The sequence below is a fragment of the Rhea pennata genome, chromosome 23, assembly GCF_028389875.1.
Source record: "Rhea pennata isolate bPtePen1 chromosome 23, bPtePen1.pri, whole genome shotgun sequence".
Taxonomy (NCBI): domain Eukaryota; kingdom Metazoa; phylum Chordata; class Aves; order Rheiformes; family Rheidae; genus Rhea; species Rhea pennata.
Window position 1 is genome coordinate 6,164,177 of NC_084685.1, and position 19,603 is coordinate 6,183,779.

At 67.0% G+C, this 19,603-nt stretch overlaps 2 protein-coding genes across 4 annotated transcripts; one reads left to right on the forward strand and one right to left on the reverse strand.

Annotated features, from left to right (window-relative positions):
* Positions 1–443: 443 nt before the first annotated feature.
* LOC134150268 (CYFIP-related Rac1 interactor A-like) lies at positions 444–8,559 on the reverse strand. 2 transcript variants are annotated; one of them, XM_062594052.1, is made up of 11 exons: positions 8,479–8,559; positions 4,666–4,749; positions 4,203–4,283; positions 2,436–2,557; positions 2,251–2,356; positions 1,997–2,133; positions 1,721–1,915; positions 1,566–1,645; positions 1,363–1,489; positions 1,049–1,119; positions 444–957 (listed from the first exon to the last, which is right to left on the reverse strand). In XM_062594052.1, exons 3-11 carry the CDS (start codon positions 4,270–4,272, stop codon positions 894–896), a joined length of 972 nt encoding a protein of 323 aa, XP_062450036.1. In that variant the 5' UTR covers positions 4,273–4,283; positions 4,666–4,749; positions 8,479–8,559; the 3' UTR covers positions 444–893. The 2 variants fall into 2 exon arrangements, with proteins under 2 accessions (XP_062450036.1, XP_062450035.1); XM_062594051.1 differs by lacking the exons at positions 4,666–4,749; positions 8,479–8,559 and adding an exon at positions 3,013–3,092 and having other exon boundaries at positions 4,203–4,285.
* Positions 8,560–15,573: 7,014 nt separating this feature from the next.
* Positions 15,574–16,764, forward strand: HPCAL4 (hippocalcin like 4). Of its 2 annotated transcripts, XM_062594079.1 has the most exons (3): positions 15,574–15,735; positions 15,946–16,161; positions 16,567–16,764. In XM_062594079.1, the coding sequence occupies exons 1-3, from the start codon at positions 15,574–15,576 to the stop codon at positions 16,762–16,764; spliced, it is 576 nt and encodes a 191-aa protein (XP_062450063.1). The 2 variants fall into 2 exon arrangements, with proteins under 2 accessions (XP_062450063.1, XP_062450064.1); XM_062594080.1 differs by lacking the exon at positions 15,946–16,161.
* Positions 16,765–19,603: the final 2,839 nt, after the last annotated feature.

Sequence of the window (19,603 nt, forward strand, 5' to 3'; positions counted from 1 at the left end):
GCTCCGGCTTCCCCCCCGCGCTGGAGGGGGCCGAGGCCGCCTGGCCCCCACCGTGGCTGCGGCGCTGGCACCGCGGCCACGTTGTCACGGTGTCACAGGGCCACCTGCCGGCAAAGCCACCGGGCCCGGCCCTCGCCTCCAGCAGCCTCCCAGTCACCCCAGTTTGCAGCCGCTGGGGAGAGCCAGCATCCCGGGGAGCTGGTTCCCGGGATGGGGCCTGGAGTGTCGCAGGTGGGGGACAGGAACAGGGGTGTCACGGGTGGGAGGTGTCACGGGTGGGGGTGTCACCAGAGGGCTGGCCATGGGGATCTGGGTGCCTGTGGCCGGTGCAGCGCAGGATGGGGGCATCAGAGACGGCCCCCGCTCCAGCCTTGAGCAGGTTAAACGCTGTTTTATTTCACACCAGTGAGGGGGGGGGAAAAACGTACAGAAGAACAGGTGAGTGGAGATTTAATTGCTTATATTAAAAATCTGCCGGGTAAGACTGAGCTGTTTCCACCAAAGTCCGTGCAGATCTGCGGAGATGGTTCTTCCTCCGCCGCTGCCGCCGTTGGACACTCGGCTCCAGAGCCCGTATCCGCAGCGGCCGGGCCGGGGGCGCCGCCTGCCCCCTCCCCGGCTCCCCAGGGGGGTCCCGTCCTCCGGGGCGGAGGGGGGCCCAACCGCAGCGTGGTCCTGGACCGCCTTATCCCTCCGGAAACCACTGGCAGCCTCCTTGCCCCGGGCTCCATCCCGCCCGGCCCCAGCACCCCCCACCGCCCCGGCCGGGGTGACGCCATTCGCTTTGACTATTACTATTATTATTATTATTACTATTTTGTATTCCCGTGTATTTCTTGCCGTCCCTTTTCCGTCCGCGCGAGACGAGCGGCGCGGTCGCGGCGACGCGGCGCTCACTGCAGCAGGGCCCGGATCTGCTTGGACGTGGTGTCGTCGTGGAGGTGCCGCGTGGTGTACCTGCGCGCGGAGCCGGGCGGAGCGGGGCAGCGGCGGTCAGGGCCCGCGCCTCGCCGAGCCGCCGCCGGCCGCGGCCCCCGGCCCCGCTCACCTCAGCGCGTTCAGCAGCCCCTCGGTGCTGTTTGAAGGTTGGTCTTTCAGGACTTTGATGCATCCTTTCATCTGCCGGTGCGGAGAAGCCGGGTGAGCACCGGGGCGTGGGAAAGGGCCCCCGGCGAAGGGCCGGCACCCTCCTCCCCGGCCTTCCTCCTCCCCGTCGCGTCCCAGCCAGCTCCGTCCTCCTCCTCCCTGCCCAAGGGAAGGGAAATTCCCCTCCGGGTGGGCTCAGAAGGAGACGTCTCCGTGGGAGACATCTGGGATGGCTCGGATCCCCCCCCACGGCACGGCGCCCCGGCGCTCGCTCACGTCAATCTTGGAGGTCTTCGCGAAGGCGCCCACGGGGTGGACGTGGTCGTAGAGGATGATGACGCCGACCATGACGCGCATGCAGAAGAGGAGGGTCTCGGTGTTGGTGAAGCGGCTCCGGTACTCCCTGCCGCCGGGAGAGGGTCGAGGTGAGGCCCGGCGACGGCGCTTTCCCGCGGGCGCGCGCGGCGCGGGCTACTCACGGCGTCTCCAGCATCACCCGGCACACGCAGGCCATGGTGCTGAGGCAGTCGGTCGTGTCCTCGATCGGGAGCGTCTTGTTCTGGAACGGGAGAGGTCCGAGGTGGCGTCTCCCCTCCGGGCGCCCGGCCCCGCGCCCGGCCCCGGCCCCGCTCACCTCCGAGACGAACTTGGTGGTGGCGTTGCTGAGCGTCTTGAGCATGGGGGTGGCCTCGGCGTAGAAGAGCGACATCCTGTTGGCCATCTCGTTGTTCACCTCGCTCTCCGCCTCCAGCTGCGGGTTGTTGAGGCGGTTGCGGCTGATGGTTCTCCTGTAGTAGCTGAAGTCGTTCTGGATGGCGGGGTTGGTCATCTGCGCGGGGATGCCCCCCCGTTAGCCGCCGGGGCCGGCCTCGCGGGCACGGCGAGGGACCCCGCCGGCCCCGGGAGGCACCTTGAGCTCGTCGAAGCTGAGGGTGAAGTGGAGGATCTCGGCGAACTGCTTGGCCAAGGCTTGCTCGCGCTCGAGGTGCTGCGTCGGGGCGTACGGGGGGCTGGTCAGGGCCTCCAGCAGGCTCCGCAGGGCGTTTTCTGGTGAGGGGGGGGGAAGCACGGCTGGGTCCTCGTCCCGCCCGGGGTGCGGCTTCCCGCCGGGGCAGCCCGAGGCAGGGGGCGGCGCGGGGGGGGGGGGGGGCGAGGGCGGCTCACCCAGCCGCAGGGAGAACTCGTAGAAGCGCTTCAGCTTGGCCACGAGGGGACACACGGCGTTCCAGGCCTTCTCCTGCAGCCGCGCGTCGCCGGCGTTCTGGATGGCCTGCGGGGCGGAGAGCGCCGGCGGTCGGCCCCGCGGGGCCGCGGCCCGGAGCGCGGGCGCCCGCCGGGGCTGCACCCACCTCGCGGATCTCCTGCCCGGCGCCCGCGTACGACCGCAGCTCGGCCAGGACGGCCTGCGCCTCCTCCAGCACGGCGTTCACCTGGTTCCACACCGCCGTCTCGGCCTCCGTCGGCTGCGCATCTGCGGCGCGGCGCCCCAGGGAGAGAAACCCGCGGGGCTCTGAGCGGCGCCCCGGCCCGAGCGGGGCGACCCCGGCGCCGGCACGCTGCGCCCCGCCGGGGCCGGGCGCCGGGAGCCACCGCCGCCGCGGCGTCGGCCTCCCCAGCGCTGCCGGGCTCGGGGCGTGGGAACGTCGCTGCCGGCGGCTGCCGCTTCCCGCGCCCCGTCCCACCCCCACCAGGCACCCCAAGGGCAGAGGTGCAGCCCCGCAGCCCCCCGGCGTGGGGCTGCCCCGCCGGCCGTGTGTCCGTCCCCCCACCCCACCCCGGGGAGCGGCGGCTGCTGCGGCGGGGAGGGGGGACGGCGGGGACGGGCGCGATGCGATGGGCGACGGGTAGGAGAACTCAAAACGTGCGTGAACGTGGAACTGAGAATCATTGGAGAACAAAAGGAAAACAAAAAAAATCCCATCTCACTTTCAAAGTCAAGGAAAAAATTAGGGCCTTGGTCAAGTTCGCTATAAGTCAACACTTTAAGAAGGTTCCCCATGAGAAACCTGCAAGAGAAGAAACGAGAGGAAAAAAAAAAAAAAAAAAAAAAAGCGTGATGGTGAGGAGGCGTTCGGGGGAGAGGAGGAGCGGGGCTGCGGGGGGACGCGGCCGCCCCGCGCGCGGCGGGGGCTCGAGGGGCTCCCGGCCCCGCCGGCTGCAGCCGCTTGCAGCCCCGATGGCGATGAGCGCGGGCGGATGGGGTGATGGAGGGGATGGAGCGAAGGGAGGGGAGCGCCGCCGGCCTCCAGCCGGGAGGGCGAACCGCTCGGCGAGTCCCCGCAGTCTCGGCTAGGGGCCTCTCCCCCCCCCCCCGCCGCCCCCCAGCAGCGCTGGCCCCGGCCCGGAGGGGTTTGCAAGGGGCTGGAGGCTGCCGAGGGCTGCGCTGCACCTGAGGGGCCCTGTGCAGTGGGGAGGGAGCCCGGCAGGACGCTCGCGGCTATTTCGGGACCCGCCGGCACCGCTGCCGAGCTATTTTTACGCCCCATGGTTTTGCTCAGAGCGGCGCCCCGGCGGGGAGGCAGCCGGGCTGGCTGGGGACCGCAGGGACCCTGCAGCCCGCCGCGGCCGCCGGCCTCGCGTAGCGCCCGCTCGGACGTGCCGCCGAGCTCGGCGAGCCCCTGAGCCGCGCTCTCCCGTGCCGGCGAGCCCAAGCCAGGGCGAAGCTGGTGCGAATCTCCTGGGGCGGATGGGGATCCCCGTCCCGCTGCGGCCGCCACGCGGCTCCTTCCCGCGGCGCAGCCAGGGGCGCGGAGCCTTCCTGCCTCCTCCCTCTGCCGCTCCCCGGCGGCCCCGGTGCCACTGACCGCAGCGGCGATGGGGACGTCCCGCAGGGCGCCTGCGGCCGGGCGGGATGGGGGGAGTGCGCTGAAACGTCCCCCCCCCCCGTGCTCCGGACCCACAGCGGGAAGCGGAGGAGGTGGAGAGGCGGTTTGGGCATGGGGCATCTCCCGGGTCTTGCTCCCCTGCCCCGCTCTGGGGCTGCTCCGGGGCACAGCCCGAGCCGGGCGGCGGGGGCCCGTCGCCCCTTCTTCGGGAGAGCGCCGGCGGCTCCCCCCTGCCGGCAGCGGCCGTGTGCCCGGCCCCCTCCCCGCGCCCGCCCTGCTCGCCGGACTTACTTTCAAAATCCAGGAAAAAATGAGGACAGTTTTCTAAATCTTTGCCCAATACCTTTATCAGGTTGCCCATGGCCAGCAGACCTGAGCGAGAGAAACGCAAGCGTGGAGGGGCGCTGGGGCGGCCCGCCGGGCGCCCCCCCCGACCCGCCGCGGCCTCCCCTCCCCTCCCCGGCTGCCTGCCTGCGGAGACGGGGCCGCTCGCCCCTGGGCTTGCTGCTTCGGAGGCGGGGAGGCTTCGGGAGCGTGGCGCTTCCCGCGGGCCCTGCCGCTCCGCTCGCCCGCCCGCCCGGCGGGGATGTACCGGTGAGGGGGGGAGGAGGGGGTCTGTGGCTGCTCCATCGGCTCCCCGAAACGGGGCTGCGCGGGTGCCCTGGCTGGGGGGACGGGGGACGGGACCCGGCCGCCCCGCTGCTGCCCCGCGCGCTCGGCTCGGGCGTCCCGGCCCCGCGCCGACGGTCCTCACCTCGGTGTCCGGCGCGGCGGCTACGGCAGCGGCGGCAGCAGGGGCTGGGGAAGGCTCATAAATCACTTCATCGGCCGCGGGAACCTGCGGGCGGGAGGGCGGCAGCGTCAGGCCGGGACCGCACGGCGGCTGCGGCGCCGGGGCGGCTCCCGGGGCCCGCGGTGCCTCGCCGAGCCGGCGGGAATTTCCCCCCCGCTCCGCCGCCCGCCTTCGCTCCTTTCCACGTGTTACGGGAACGGCAAGCGCAAACCGACCCGCGCAGCCCCCGGGCGCTCTCCCAGCTCGCGCGGCCCGCGCGCTTCCCACCCGGGCACGGCGTCGCCTTGCCGAGCCGCTGCTCCCGCGGGCGCTGCGGAGCTCTTCGCGCCAGGCAGCTCCGTGCTCTCGAAGGAGGGAGCTTCCCCGCCGGAGCTGGGAGAGCGGGGCCGGGCCTGGCGTGGCCCGGCAGCGCTGGGGTAAGTCGCGGCAGGAGCCGGGGAGCAAGCGGGGGCCCGGGGCAGCCGCCAGGCGCACGGGGGGCTGCGGCGCGCAGCGACCGGGCTTCCCCGCGGAGGCCAGTGGGAGACAGCTGGGGGGGGTTGGCAGACTGTAATTAGTGCTCAGGTTTAATTAATGCAGCCAGGGAGCAGCAAGGCAGAGCTCTCCCTCGCTCGGTGGCAGCTGCCCCCAACCTGCATGCTCCCATGGCAGCCCTTCGGCCTCAGCCCCCTGCGGCGGCTCTGCCCACCCTCCTCCTCCTCGGCCAGCCGAGCTGCGGCTTCGCACTGGGCACAGGGCCTCAGGCCCCCTCGGAGCATCCGGAGGGTGCGGGCTCCAGATCCGGGCACCGACTCCTCCTTTGAGAGAGACATGAGAGAAAAACCTGGTTTCCTCTGGAATAAGCTGATTTATGCCTGCTGGGAACCTCGTGTTCCTGGAGAATTAAACGAGGTCTCGATGAAAGCTTTCCGAGGAATTATTCCACGAGAAGCTGGCCCGGGGAGACAGCTCCTGTCTCTCCCTGCGGTCAGATAACACACTGACGCAGCCGGCGCTGATCGCTGTGAATTCCTCGCTGCAGCAGTGATGGGGAAAGCAACACCCGGCGCCAGCGGCTGCCCGCGAGGATTTGCTGTTGCTGGCTGAGAATAGCAGATGCTGCCCGGACGCTGCCGGCGCCCTGGCGTGTGACTGCAGACAGGTCCCTGCCTCAGTTTCCCCATGTGAGACTGATGCTCGTATGCCCTGGTGCGCGGTGCAGCCCCCCCTCCTCGGGCTCTGCTGCCACGTTGTCCCCGGTGCGTCCCATCTGGCAGCCCGGGCGCCTTGCAGGGGTCCCGGGGCGCCGCGGCGTGCAGAGCCGTGGGGAGGTGCCGGCTGTGGGGCGCGGGAGCAGGCCGGGAGACTTGCACCCGCTCTGCTCAGGCATTTGCATAAATTACATTATCGGCGTGCCAGCGTCCTCCTCGCGCCTGCACGGAGATTGTCCTTGACAGGCGAGAGCAGCGGCTCAGCGCTGGGATTTGTCACCGCTAAACTCTGCAGCGCCGTCCCTGCCGGCCTCCGGAGAGGGGGGACAGAGCGGTCCCCGGCACGGGGCTGTCCTGCACGGGGCCGGAGCCGCGGCGGAGGCTGGGCTGCGGTGCTGGCGAGGAGGACGGGGCTCTCTGCAGCCGCTCTGCCCTGCAGCCACCCCGTGCCCGGGCGGTGGGAATGGGGAGGCTCAACCCAGTGCTGGGCCTCGGACTGGGACTTTTCCAGCAGCCGAGTGCCGACATCGGAGACACGTCTCCTGGCCTCCCTGCTGTCCCCACGCCCTCGGGGGGCTGTGATGGGTCTGGGGAAGCGGCAATGCGTCCGTGGCTGGGACGGCTCTTGCAAGGAGCCGAGCGCCGTGTGAACGCTGGGCCTCGCGGCACGGCTCTGCTCGGGGACTTGGCACCCAGCTCCTGCGGTTTCCCAGGGCACCTGGGCACCTGCTTCCCTCGTGGCCCTGGGCCTTGCTCGTGGCCCTGGCAGAGCAGCCAGATCCTGCGAAAACTCCCTTGGTGCCGCGGGGATGACGCTGACCCGCGGGTGGCCCTGCCCAGGGTGCGGGCAGCACCACCGGGCACAGTCACCCCGTGAAATTGTCGGCTGGGGACACTGGGCACCTGCACCACCCCCGGGCAGGCGCAGCTGGTGAAAGGGTCATGGCCACGTGCACGCGCTGTGGGGGCAACCTGGCTCCTGGCGGTGCTGCATGCACCTGAGCATGGGAGCTGAGCGGGTGCCCGGACACGCCAAGGACCTGGGGTGTCCTCACCCACGCAAGGAGCTGGGTGCAGGTGATGGGGTGCAGGATGGGTTGGCTGGGGCTGCCTCCTGGAGGGGTGCGTGGCCAGGAGAGGGCTTCCCAGGAGGGTGCATAGTCCTTGGGGCATCCAAAGGGGTTAAGGGCTGCGTCTGCTTGTGGATGTCTGCTTCCCGAGTCTGCCCTGGCTCAGCTCTTCTCTGAGAGATGCTCGGGAACATCTTGGAGAGAGCTTTGCGTGACAGAGCCAACTCACTCTCCTTCCAGGAGGGAAGATGCCGGCACGGTAATTACCCGCCGCTGCGTTGCTTTGTCACTCACTTGGACAGCAGGGTGGCACCTGGGAGATGCAGCGTGGCCAGAGGTGATGCTCCCTCCATCCAGGCCACCACTCGCCCAGGACCACAGTGTTGTGGGTTTCCACCCATGCCCAGTGCAGGCATGGGGCAAGGGTTGGCTGCAGAGGGGGGGATGGGGCTGGGCAGGTCTCCTCCCAGCGACACCAGAGGTGCCCCTGGGTTTTGGGGTGCCTTAAGCCTCCCTGCACCCAGTCCTGCTCTGGCACCTGTGCTCCTCTCCCAGCCCCACTGGGGTCTCCCAGCTCTTTGCCCCAAACAGCCAATGCTGGAGGGACCCTGTGGGGCTACTGCTTGCTCCAGGCATGTCCTGGCCAGCACGTGGAGGAGACTCCTGTCCTGCTCCAGGCAGGACCTGGTCCTGTGCTCCCAGGAGCACTGTTCCCACTGCAGAGGGCTGGACCAGCGATGCTCCAAGTGGCCTCCTAGGAGGGGGCAGAAATGCCTGGGGATCAGGCTGTGGGCACTGTCCTCCTGTCGCCTGGGGCGGGTTTGGGGCTGAACCTGCTCCCGGTGCCGCAGCATCCCTGTGCGCTGCGTCCCCGGGCCGGGGGGCTCTGCTTGCCCCTTCTCCCGCGGTGCCCCGGCCTCCCCCGTGCCCGCGGGCCGTGCCGGCACCGCCGCAGCCACTTGACGGCGGTGGAAGCTGCAGGGCTGAGCGCGCTGTAGGATGGATGGTTTTTTCCTTTGGGGGTGGGGGGATGTTATCCCGGGAACCAGGTCACCGCGGCTCTCTTGGTGCTACCCGGGGACGAGCCGGCACTGCCGTAACCCCACGGAGGGTCGGGGCTCTCCGGGCCCCCCAGCTTCCCGCAGCACCTGGAGACCGCGCTGCCTCGGCGGAGGGGAGAAACAGCTGCCCGGGGGTGGGTGGGGGGGGGGGCGAGCCCCGTCCTGGTGCCCTTCGCCGGGGCCGCCGCTGCGGCTGCGGGCGGATTTACCGCAGGGCTCCCCGGGAGCGAGCGCCGCAGCTCCCGGACCCACCCAGGCGCCCCCGGGCACCGCTGCCGCGGGGCTGCGGCCCCCCCCCCGGGGGGGGGTGTCTCCCTCACCGCTCCCCCCGTGCGGCTCCCGGGGGGCACCCGGGAAAAGGCGGGTGCGCGGGGTGCGGAGCCCCTGCCCGCCCCCGGCGGCGGGCACGGCCGGCCCGGCGGCGCCCCCGCGCCCGTCCCCGGCGGGGCTCACCGTGGCGGCGGCGGCGGCGGCGGCGGCGGCGGCGTCTCGCTGCGGCTGCTCCGGCGCGGGGGGCGTCTGCGAAGGGCCGCCCCGCGCGTGCGAGCCGCGCCGCCGCCGCCGCCGCGCGCCCCCCCGGCCCGGCCCGGCCCGGCCCGGCCCCCCCGCCGCCGGCACCGTGACGTCTCGAGGGCGAGGGAGCCGCTTAACCCGCGCCGCGCCGCGCCGGGCTGAGCCGGGCTGAGCCGGCCCCGCCCGCGCCCGCAGCCGCCCTGCGCTGGAGGGGGAGGGCGGGGGGGGGGAGTCGGGGCCCCAAATTGCCTTTGGGCTCTTGCGAGCCCCGGGCCGGCACCGCTGCTCTTGGGGGGGGGGGGGGGAGGGGGTTGCGCCGCCGTAGCCAGCGGCTGCTGCGGAGTGAGGTCGTGTCCGCCCCCCCCCTCCCATCCCATCCCGTCCCGTCCCCCTCCCCGGGGCTGGGAACGCGCTGCCGTTCCCAGGGCCCTCGCTGGCACCAGCTCCTCTCCCACATCTGGCAGGGGTCTTCTCCCACATCTGGCAGGGGTCCCCTCCCCATCCGGCGGGATGCAGCTGTGCCGGCCGTGGCCCGCTTGCGGCACCCCGCGTGGGGCAGCCGGCGGCCGCGGGAGCCCGCATTCGGCTGCCCGCACCCGCCTCGACTCCGCAGCCCGGTGCAGGGCGCATTCCTGCGGGGGTGATGCCACCTCACCCGGGGAGCTGCGAACGGGCTCCAACACGCGCCTCCCTTACCCAGGGCAGCGGCGACGGTTGTGAGAGGGACGGCAAACCAGAGCCCCCGGCATCATGGACACCAGTGTCCAGGCCCCACTCGCCCAGCTGGTCCCAGTATCCACCAATGATGGAGCACGTGCACGTACACCTCCCGCTGCCTCTGCAGCTCGGAGGCTGAGCGGGAAGCGAGCAAGCGATGGAGAAAGCTGGTGGCCCAAAACTCTCGGCGAGCTGCAGCTCAGCCCCAAACCTTGGATTCCCTCCTGGACACAGGTGCCCTGAGGTGTGCTACTTGCAGAAGGCTGAGCCCAGTGCAGATGCACCCGCGCAGCCAGGGCACGCCGGGCTGGGGCTGTTGCCGAGGGCCAGCCTGGCTCCAGCACCCACAGCCGGCCAATCTCCGCCAGCTGCCAGCCCGCTGCCTCCTTTCCTGGCCATGTCTTGAAGGCGGCTCTGGACGGTTCAGTGGCGTAAGGCAAAGGGAAGGGTTGTCTAAGGAGGCTGGTGCAAGCAGCAGCGGTTCGACGGTTCCTGGTGCTCTGAGCATCTCAAAGAGCTATTTATGGATGGCAATTAGTGCGAGCGCCTTCCCGGGGTGGGAGAGGAGGGACCTGGCTCGCTCCTGCTCACTTTCCCTCCCCGGCTCGACCCGCCACGGGAAGGTGACGCGGCAGTGGGAGTGGGCGCGTGCAGCTGGCAGGAGAGGCAGCTGCGCTGCAGGGCAATGCCCCGCGGGGAGCCTCGGGTGGCTGATACGGGGCGCGCTCCTTAAACAGGGGGGGAACTCTGTGGCACTGCGGCCCTGCGCTCAGGCACATGTCCCGGGGGGGGGGCGAATCGGCTGTTTTTCAGGGTCCCCCTGCCTGGCACAGCCCCCCGCGACGTGCTGGTGCAGCCCGTAGCCGCTGGGGGAAGCTGCAGCCCTTTGCATTCACAAGCGGCACAGGAGAAGCCGGTTTTCAGGCTTCCAGCCAGGCCCCGGCAGCTCTGCGCTCCGGGACCCTGGAGAAGGGAGTGGGAACGATGCCGCGGTGGGAGCAGGCAGTGAACAGCGCCGTGACTGGCAATGACTGCAAAGGCGATGCCCTCCGGGACGGCATGGTGCAGGGCACCCCGGAGCCGGGCATCCACCCTTGCCTGTGCCCCCAGAGTGTCCCCATCGCGCGCTCAGCCTGGTGCTCCGCTGCCTCTCCCAGTTGCCCCGTGCTCCTGCAGCATCCCGCTCCATGAGCTGAGCTGCAACGGTCTCAGCCCCAGCTGGCCGCACAGCGGCCAGGGTGTCCGAGCAAGGTGCGGGGCTGGCAGACACCACTCCCAAACTCCTTCCCTGTGCTTGCACTGGCCCTTCTGAGCGCGCCGAGTTCTGGCAGACTTCCCTGCATTAAATCCACTCCTGCACCCACAGAGGCAGCTCTGGGTCACAGCTGCTGACACGGAGCAGGAACCTGGTCCTTATAGAGAGGTAACTGCCTCTACGTGCTGCCTGGGGAGGCAGAGGCTAAACCGCCCACTCCAGCTCCCGGCCAGTGCAGAGCTGTGTGGCCAAGGGTGCATGGTGCTCAGCACTGCAGCCCCGAGCCTGCTCCTCCAGCTTGGGACCATCCCTGGCTTCGCCCCATAGACAGATGTAAGGGAATGTGCAAACATCATGCTTGTAAATCCCCGTCCATTCATCGCCTGCCGCAGGCTGCTGCCTCAGGGAGCACCGGGGGCAAAGGCCATCCAATTCCGCCTTAAAACACTCACTCGGTGGTTTATTAATTCATTGCTCCCTGAGCTACGGAAGCACCTTCCTGGCAGTAACTCTATGGCCATGGCAAAGGCCAGGCCCCGCTGGATGCGATCCGCCCCCAGCACCGGTGAGCAGAGGGCACCGTCTCCGGTCAGGATTTTGCTGCTGGCGCAGTGTTTGCTGCTCCTGCCAGCAGTCCTGGCACTGGAGCCAGCTTCCCCTCCATTCCCAGCTGTGGAGCCCTGTGCCGAAGGCTCCCACAGCTGCCGCCTGGAAGCAGCTGGGAAGCATCACCATGTTTCGCTTCAGTAACATCACATCGGTCGAGGCTGCAGATGAGGGACCCGTCTGGGGACGTCGCAGCAGCTCGGGGAAGGTGGCAAAGCCGCAGCTGCAGCACCCCTGCCCACAAGCATGTGGGGCAAGGCCATGGGGACGGGGGCTGCTGCCCCAGCACCCCCCATCCAGCCTGGCCTGGTGGTCACTGCACGGCGCTGGCCCCGGGAAAGCCCCTTGCTGGTGGCTGCAGCCTGGCAGTACCCTGCGCCGCGGCAGCGTGGGGTCCTGCCCCTCGCCAGGCTCCGCCGTCACGCTGCTTCAATTAAGCCCTCATTAATTTTTCAGTCCCTCGGAGCATCCTGAGAGAGGCAAGTTTGCAGCGGCGCTAATTGCTGTCTTCTCTACTTAAGCGTGCGATGAACGGTAGAGGATTGCCCAGCGCGGGAGGAGGCTCTGCCCTCCCAGCCCCCAGGCAGGCTCACGGAGGGCAGATGCCTGGAGCTGGGGAGATGCTGCTGGGGTGACCCCAAATTGCTCCCCGGTGGGGGGGTGCCCTGTGGGGCCTGGGCAAGGGCACAGCCTGGGGGGGGGGGCTGCATCCGGTGGAGGGGGGTCCCAGCTCCCCCAGCCCAGGGCTGGCAGTGATGGGCAGCCACCGTGCTGCTGGTGGCAAATGGGCTTGGTGGCGCTGGGAATCCGCAGCACAGTGGGATGGACAAGGTCACCAGGAAAAGCAGCCAGCGGTCGCCATGGAAACGCTTGGCATTTGTTTCTGGGAATCAGGGTGGTTTCCCTCTCCCTGTCTCTCCCGCTTTTCAGCTGCGATTCCTCCTCACAGGAAGCGGCCAGCCCCAGCCTTTAACCCCGAGGCGGGGGCAGCCCCGGGGATCCTTTGCTCCGATATTTGGCAGGAGGCAGCCGGGCAGACCCCGGCCCTGCAGCCGAGGCACGTGGCAGGGGAGGGGGTCTGCGGCGATTTGGGATCAGCTGCGGCCTCGCTACCAGCTCCAGGAGCCAGGGCTGTCAGAGCGAGGGGAGCACGGAGGAGGAGGAGGCAGCACGGCAAAGCAGCTCAGCCTTGGGGCCGGGGTGACGTGTGGAGCCGAGCACCCGGCAGGTGCAGGGGGACAGAGCGGGAGGGTGGGCAGCGTGGGACAGTTAGGGCAGCAGGGTCCCTGCACCCGCCTTCCCATCCCAGCATCCTGCTGACGGTGTTGTGCTCGTCGTATCCCACCCCAGCATCCTACCCTGATATCTGTCTCAGCATCCCCATTCCAGCATCCCCATCCCAGCATCCCACCCCAGTATCCTAGTCCCAGCATCTCAACTCCAGCATCCCACACTAACATCCCATTCCCAGCATCTCCCTCCCAGCATCCCACCCCAGCACCCCCACCCCAGTAACCCAGTTCCAATATCTCACCCCAATATTCCAGTCCCAGTATCCCCACTCCAGCATCCCACCCCAATATCCCAGTTCCAGTAACCCAGTCCCAATATCCCACTCCAGTATCCCAGTCCCACTATACTGCACCCATATCCCAGCCCCAGCATCCTATCCCAGCATCCCACCCCAGTATCCCCCCAAGCCCCCTTCCCGCGTGCCCCCCGCCGCAGCCCCCCGGGTGATTGACAGCGCTCCCAGCCAATGGGCCGCCGCGCCGCGCCAATGGGGCGCTGCGGCCGGGGGGGGGGGGCGGGCCGCCCGCGGTGACCGGAGGGGCGGGGGGGGGGCGGAGCGGGGCGGCCCCTCCCGGCACCGGCACCGGCACCGGCACCGGCACCGGCCCGGACCCCGGCTCCGCCGAGCCGCCTCCGCCCGCCCGCGCCGTCCGCCAGGTAAGGGGCCGTCGGGGCTCCCGGGTCCCCTTCCTCCCCGGGAGCGGGGCTGCCGTCGGGGCTACAGCCGGTCCCACCTGGAGCCGGTCCCTTCGGGAGCGGGGCTGCTCCCGGAGCCTGTTCCCACAGGAGCGGGGCTCCCGTCGGAGCTGAGATCGTCCCGTCCCGTCCCCCCGCCCCCCGGGAGCCGGAGCCCCCGGGACTGGTGCTGACCCGGGAGCCGGTTCTCCCACGAGCAGAGCTCCTGTTGGCGCCGAGGGCTCGTTCTCGCTGGAGCAGAGCTCCCGTCGGGGCTGAACAGGTCCCTTCAGGAGCCATTCCCTCCGGGAGCAGGGCAGCCGTCGGGGTTCAGGCGGGTCCTCCCGGGAGCCGGTCCCTCCGGGAGCAGGGCAGCTGTCAGGGCTGAGAGGGGTCCCATCCTGGACCCTCCCGCGGTGCTGGGAGCCCCCGGTGTGGGGTGCCGTGGGGGCAGGTGCCCTGGGAGCTGGTTCCACTGGGCTCAGCCCAATGCCCTGGGCTGCCCCCGCCGTGGGTCTCCCTGCAGCCCAAGGGGCTGCTTCCCCCCAGCCCGGGCTTGGCTGAAATCATTCCCCCTCCCTGGCCCCATCTCTCCTGCAAGACGGGACCCTGCACCCCTTCCTGTCTCCTCCTATGCAGTGCCGTTCCCTGGGGATGCTGGAGGAACCTCTCCAAGTCCCTTGCCCTGCTGGGAGGGGGGGAATCTTGGTGGGAACACCCATAGCAACTCCCCTCTGTGCCCCCTGTATCAAGATCCTGCTCCAGCACAGCTACTTCTTCAGCTGTCACCCCAAGGGTGGCCCAGTATTGCCTCCGAGGGCAGGATCCAGCCCTCTGTCCTGTAGCTTGGTTGGTCTGGGCTCTGTGTCCTGCTTGGAAATAGGAATCGAGGTCTTTGGACCAGAAGAGCTTCTCACACCTTGGCATTTCTGAAGGTGAAGCTCGCAGGGTGGGAGCCGTTTAGGTGGGGAGCTTGTAGCAAAGGTCCTTGTCACTGTTGCCTTCTGCAAAAAGCTGCCTCTCGCCAGCCCTTGTGCAGGGCGACGTAGTCCGTGGTCCAGCGGGGCCAGAGGGAGACGCGAGAGGAAGAGGAAGACTCGAGCCTGGTACCTGGTAGGGAGGAATCACCTTCCCCACTGTCCAGATAATCCCACCCCTTTGGAAGACGGGTAAAACATCTCTCTCCCCCCGCACTATTCAGGATATGGAAGGATTGATGGGTCCTGGCAGATCAGAGTGGGGCTGCAGTGCCGGCAGGGCTTAACTCTGCGAGCGTGCCCTGGGATCGGCGGGGAGGCTTTTGCCACCGTTCTCTGTGGTGCTTCGAAGTTTCCTTGGCTCTGATCGCCAAGGGGCCACGGGTAAAGTCCCGCTGCAGCAGACTGGTGACAGATGCTGGTGGGATGGTGGAGCAGGAAGCAGCCTCTGTTGGAGGGATTAGCTAAGCACGGGGCTGAACGTGAGCACAAGGAGCAGCCCCGGGCTGCTGGGGGAGGGAGGCTTGTGCCCAGCCCCAGGTGCCCCAGATGCAGAGAAGAGAAGGACCCCGAGGGGCTGGGGACGGAAAACTGCCAAGTCCCTGTGCCCGGGAAGCCAGGTGTGTGGAGCGGAGATGTGGCTTGGTCGGTCTCCAGGTGAACTTCTACTCAACTTTATGTGGAGAGAAACTCCAGGAGCCTCTTGGCTCACCATCTGTCGCTCCGCCGGAGCAGCGGCCGGCAGCCAAGGCTGTGTGGGAGCAGGCACGGAGCGTATTCGGAGCAGAATCACGCTTTGCCTACGCAGCAGCTGCTTTGCAGAGCGCCGGTGCGCCGGGCTGCGGGGCGGCCCGCGCAGAGCGGCTGCGTGGCGGCAGCGCCCTGCTCTCCGCGGGGCTGCCTGACCCCAGGAGCCAGCGCTGGCTGCGCCCTCCAACGCCTCGGCTTAGCTCGGGCCGCGTTGCTGCAGCTGCCGGGGTGCTGCAGGTCGGATGCTGCTGACGAGGTTTCTCCTCCGTTAACACAAGCAGCAGGGCTCATGCTCCTGCGCACCCACGCAACCCTCGCCGAGCAGGCAGAGACGCAGGGGCACTGTCGCCCTTTCTTTGACGCACCGTCATGGAAGGCAGCCGAACATCGTGAGCTGGTAAAGCATGTGATGAGTTATCCCAGGTCCTCAGGCTCTTTCTGAGCGTTTCTGCACCAGCGCAGAGGAGGGAGTCAAGGCGAAGGGAGGACTGAAGGCCATAGTTCTGGCTGCAGTGGGCTCCTGCCTGCTCCAGCAGCAAGGGTTGTGGTTGAATGTGGCACCAAGCCTAGCTCTGGTGCTGCAGTCGCTGTCCCAGCATTCTGCAACTGTATCTGTGTAACAGGCCGGCTGGTTGGGCTCATTGCAGCAGACGAGGCACTTGAGATCAGCAGGTACCATGCGGCAGGATGCTGCCCGAGCAGCACCAGCCTTCCCTGTTCCCAGCACGAAGGAGCTGTGTGTTTCCTCTTCCAGAGTCAGCGATGGGGAAACACAACAGTAAGCTGGCACCGGAGATGCTGGATGACCTGGTGAGGAGCACAGAGTTCAGCGAGCAGGAGCTGAAGCAGTGGTACAAAGGCTTCCTCAAGGACTGTCCCACTGGCATCCTCAACCTGGAGGAGTTTCAGCAGCTCTACATCAAGGTGGGCCTGGCTGCAGGATGGGGTCTGTGGTCCCAACACTGTCCTCAGGAACAGTGGCAAGACCTTTAGCCCTATGGTTACAGCAATGCTGAGCTCCAGGGCTGGGGGGCTGGTTCAGGACACTGATGCCCTGAGGATGTGATGTTTATCTGTCCTCCACATTGAGCTCCCCCTCCCCGTTTAGATCTCTCTCTTCTCTCCTCCCTGCAGTTTTTCCCCTACGGAGATGCTTCTAAGTTCGCCCAGCACGCTTTTCGCACCTTCGACAAGAACGGTGATGGGACCATTGACTTCCGGGAGTTCATCTGTGCCCTGTCTGTCACCTCCAGGGGGACCTTTGAGCAGAAACTCAACTGGGCCTTTGAGATGTATGACCTGGATGGAGATGGGAAGATCACGCGTTTGGAGATGCTGGAGATCATTGAGGTACTGGTGACATGGGCTATATGTGGTGGTAGGCTCAGCCCTGACTGGTCCTGGGCACGAGGATGAATGAGCCTAGAGAAACAGCCAGGCAGCTTACTTTGACCTGCTGGGTTTTTGGTGTTTCTGCAGGTGCTTGAAGTCCAGTGCTTAAAACTAGCTTAAAACTAGAGGTAACCTGCTTTCTCCAAGCTTTTAAAAATATTGGGACCCTTCTGGCACCGCAGAATGGGTTTCTCTGGCCATAACCTTGCGTGAAAAGAGCCCTGGGGGTGCACATGGGTGTAGCTGTGCAGAAGCACATGAGTGGGTGGCAGCAAGGGTAGGAATCCTGTGCCTGCCTTGTCCTGGCACCTTCCGCCCAGCCAGTGCTCCAGCTCTGGCACTTTGTTCCTCTTCTTGCTGCAGGCCATCTACAAGATGGTGGGGACTGTGATCATGATGAGGATGAACCAAGATGGGCTGACTCCCCAGCAGCGTGTTGACAAGATCTTCACAAAGATGGACAAGGACAAAGATGACCAGATCTCCCTGGAAGAGTTCAAGGAGGCAGCGAAGAGTGATCCCTCCATCGTCCTCCTCCTGCAGTGCGACATGCAGAAGTAGAGCCTGGAGGGCTTGCCGCTGGACTGGTTGAAGCCAACTTCTGCTCCCCGTGATGGTTTCTACCCCTGTTGCCTAATCTCCCATCCCTGCCACATGCATGCTGCTTCCCGGAGCTTTACTCAGTGCCTGGTGGCACAGATCTGCTGGGGAAACTGTTTTTCCCTGCTCTGCTGAGTCCCTCCATGTTGCTTAGCCCCAGACGTGAGCTACACTCCATCCTTCCTGCCAGCCCCCTGCCTCACTCCTTGCTGCGTCCTGGGCATGGTCTGCCTGGTCCAGAGACTGCGGTTCTCCCTCAGCTGCTACCGCCTGCTCCAGATGTCGCCAGCTTGAGCTTGCCCCACGGACCAGCCGCCTGCCAGGAGCCTCCCTGCTCCCCCAGAGTGACGTGCGTAAGGCAAACTGCTCCAGCACCCCGGCTGCTCCACGCTCCCTCCGCTCTTCCCAATGGCTCCACCTGACCTGTTTCATCCTAAGCTTAAACCAGCTTTTTTTTTCACCCAGCGAGGCATGGGAGCCTTGTGTGCACAGAGTGGGACGGAGCTGCGGTGGGAACAGGTGTCCCCAGACCGGAGGCCATGGAGAGGTGCAGATGGGCCCTACACACATGGAGCCTCCTGGGAAGTGTGCGAGGACGCAGCGACTCGGCACGAGAAACGAAACTGCGCCTCCCTCCTCTCCCAGCCCAGCCCGCTGCCTCCATCCCCCCCGCCACAGCAGGAATATTGTCACGGATCAGTGTGTAGTCTGCATGTTGCAGTGTCGATGACTAGTATCTGTTAGGCGACTGTGAAGTTGTTATATATTTTTTTTAATGGAAAAATAAACTGCATCCCATGTGTGGCTCTCCTGGCCGGCTTACTGAGGGGCATCATCCTGCTGCTGCTATCTGGGGGGGGCTGGATGACAGTGCTGTGCTCCTGAGCATCACTTAAGGGCTTGTCTGAGGCTGTGAAGCCCCAGGGGACGGAGAAGCCCAGGTCTCGGGGGAAGCACCGCGGGGCTCAGCCTGGGTACCACTGAGGACAACAGAGAGCACGAGCCTTTGGCTGTGCAGGTAGCATCAGGGAATAACATCATCTCCTGGGGGGTAGGACCAGCAATCCTGACCACTGCTGGAACTGGGTCTCACGCCTTAACTGGGAGACGAATGCGGCCATCCCCTTCGGGCAGGGCTGTGCACAGGCAGAGGTGCTGGTCGCTTTGTGCAGCACCTGGCTGTCCTGAGCCCTGACCTGGGCTGGTGTCCCAGTGCCAGCAAGACTGGGACCTGCTGTTGCTGTGTCTTGCCTTCTCTTCTCCAATCCTATTTTCCCTTTGCAGTTTTTCCTCTGTGTTTTTTCTCCATCACCAGCCTGCAGAGATGATGCCCAGCAGTTGCTGCTTAGGGAGCCCTCAGGCTCTCACCAACTTTCAACACTCCTCTGTACTGAAGCAGGCAGGTCTGGCTCCCCGGCAGAGGGACAGGAGCTGGGATCCCAGCGGCAAGCGAAGCCGGGCCACACGGCTCGGCCCAGCCTGCCTGGCTCCAGCTCGCGGGGTGGTGCCTGGCTCTGCTTGGACCCTGCAAAGCACCCGAAGCTCATGTCCTGTGGCAGCCAGCACCTGAGCACAGGGATGGGAAGGGCTCGTAACTGCGGCAATGTACATGTATTTTTAAGAGCGCTGCCTCAGTTGCTTGGGGAGCAGCAGTTGCACAGGGAGAGCTCTGTGGACACTGGATTTGTCTGGTCTTGCTTGCCCGGTCCGTGCAGGAGCGTGCGTGTGTATTTGTGGCTCAGCGGTGCCTGGCAGAGGAGGGATCCTGCAGAAGGCTCATGGTGTGAGCCTGGGAACTTGCCAGAGACGCTGTCTAAAAGGGCAGGACCTTAAGCTTGGGAGGGGACGCCGAAAATAGCCTCAGTTATCCCTGGCCCTGCAGAGCTCCTGCTTCCCTTGGGGCCACCTGGCATGGGTGCGCTTCAGTATTTGCCGGTGGGGACCTTGGGAAAGGGAGTCTTCGTGGAGGCTGAAATGGCGTTAAACACTCAGAAAGCTCTGCTGCCTCCCTCCAGGCACCGCCCCGCGCCAGCGAGGGATGGTGGGGTCCTCCACCGCTTGGCCCTTCCTGGCTAGCCGGTTTTGATCTTCAGGGCTCACACTGGGCTCCCCGAGGGCCTCTGCATCACTAGATCAGTCTGGTGCAGTTTTCAGTCTAAACTGAAAGCCAGGGTTTACCTTCAGCCTCCTACAGCTCTGGGGCTGGATCCAATCCCACCAGTGCTCATGGGAGACCATTTAGCAGATAGCTTTAATTAATATCAGCAATCATTCTATTAACAAGCGCACAGTGCAGCTTACTCTGGGCACAGAGCAGGGAGCGAGCTCTCGAGTCACACCGTGACTCACCATGCAGCCGGCCACCGCTGCGGCCGCTCCGTCGCCTCCAGCTCTGCGGGCGGCCGCTCCTGCGCCCGTTCGGCCTCCCCGATCCCAACCCGCCTGGCACCTCGGCTGCACCCCCCTCCCCTTGCACGGATCCCCCACACAGGGGACAACATCGCGGTCTGGCGGAGACGGTGCTGGAGCGAAGCCTTCGCCGCTGCTGCTGCACTGCGTGAGCGTGGGCAAACCCGGCTGCTCCGAGATCCCGCGGCAGCTCTCGCGCTGGGACGGCGCTCGTGTCCCCGTGGGGTCTCCTGGTGGCCTCGTGTCCTCCCCACACCTCTGCTAAAGGCGTGTCCCCCCCCCCAGCCGTGTCCCTTCGGCGGCAGCAAGGCGCGGCGCTTTCCCGCACCCAGGGGCTGCCGGAGCGGCTGCGGCGCCCCGTCCCCAAGGGGGTCCCGGGGGGCGGCGGGGC

Bases quoted from the DNA above. Each gene is read 5' to 3' on its own strand.
- HPCAL4 (XM_062594079.1), top strand. From the start codon at position 15,574: ATGGGGAAACACAACAGTAAGCTGGCACCGGAGATGCTGGATGACCTG. The intron at 15,736-15,945 runs GTGGGCCTGGCT...TCCTCCCTGCAG, and splicing joins TTCAGCAGCTCTACATCAAG to TTTTTCCCCTACGGAGATGC. The intron at 16,162-16,566 runs GTACTGGTGACA...TTCTTGCTGCAG, and splicing joins AGATGCTGGAGATCATTGAG to GCCATCTACAAGATGGTGGG.
- LOC134150268 (XM_062594051.1), bottom strand. From the start codon at position 3,085: ATGGGGAACCTTCTTAAAGTGTTGACTTATAGCGAACTTGACCAAGGC. The intron at 2,134-2,250 runs GTGAGCCGCCCT...CCCCCTCACCAG, and splicing joins CGAGTTCTCCCTGCGGCTGG to AAAACGCCCTGCGGAGCCTG. The intron at 958-1,048 runs GTGAGCGGGGCC...CTCCGCGCGCAG, and splicing joins GGGCTGCTGAACGCGCTGAG to GTACACCACGCGGCACCTCC.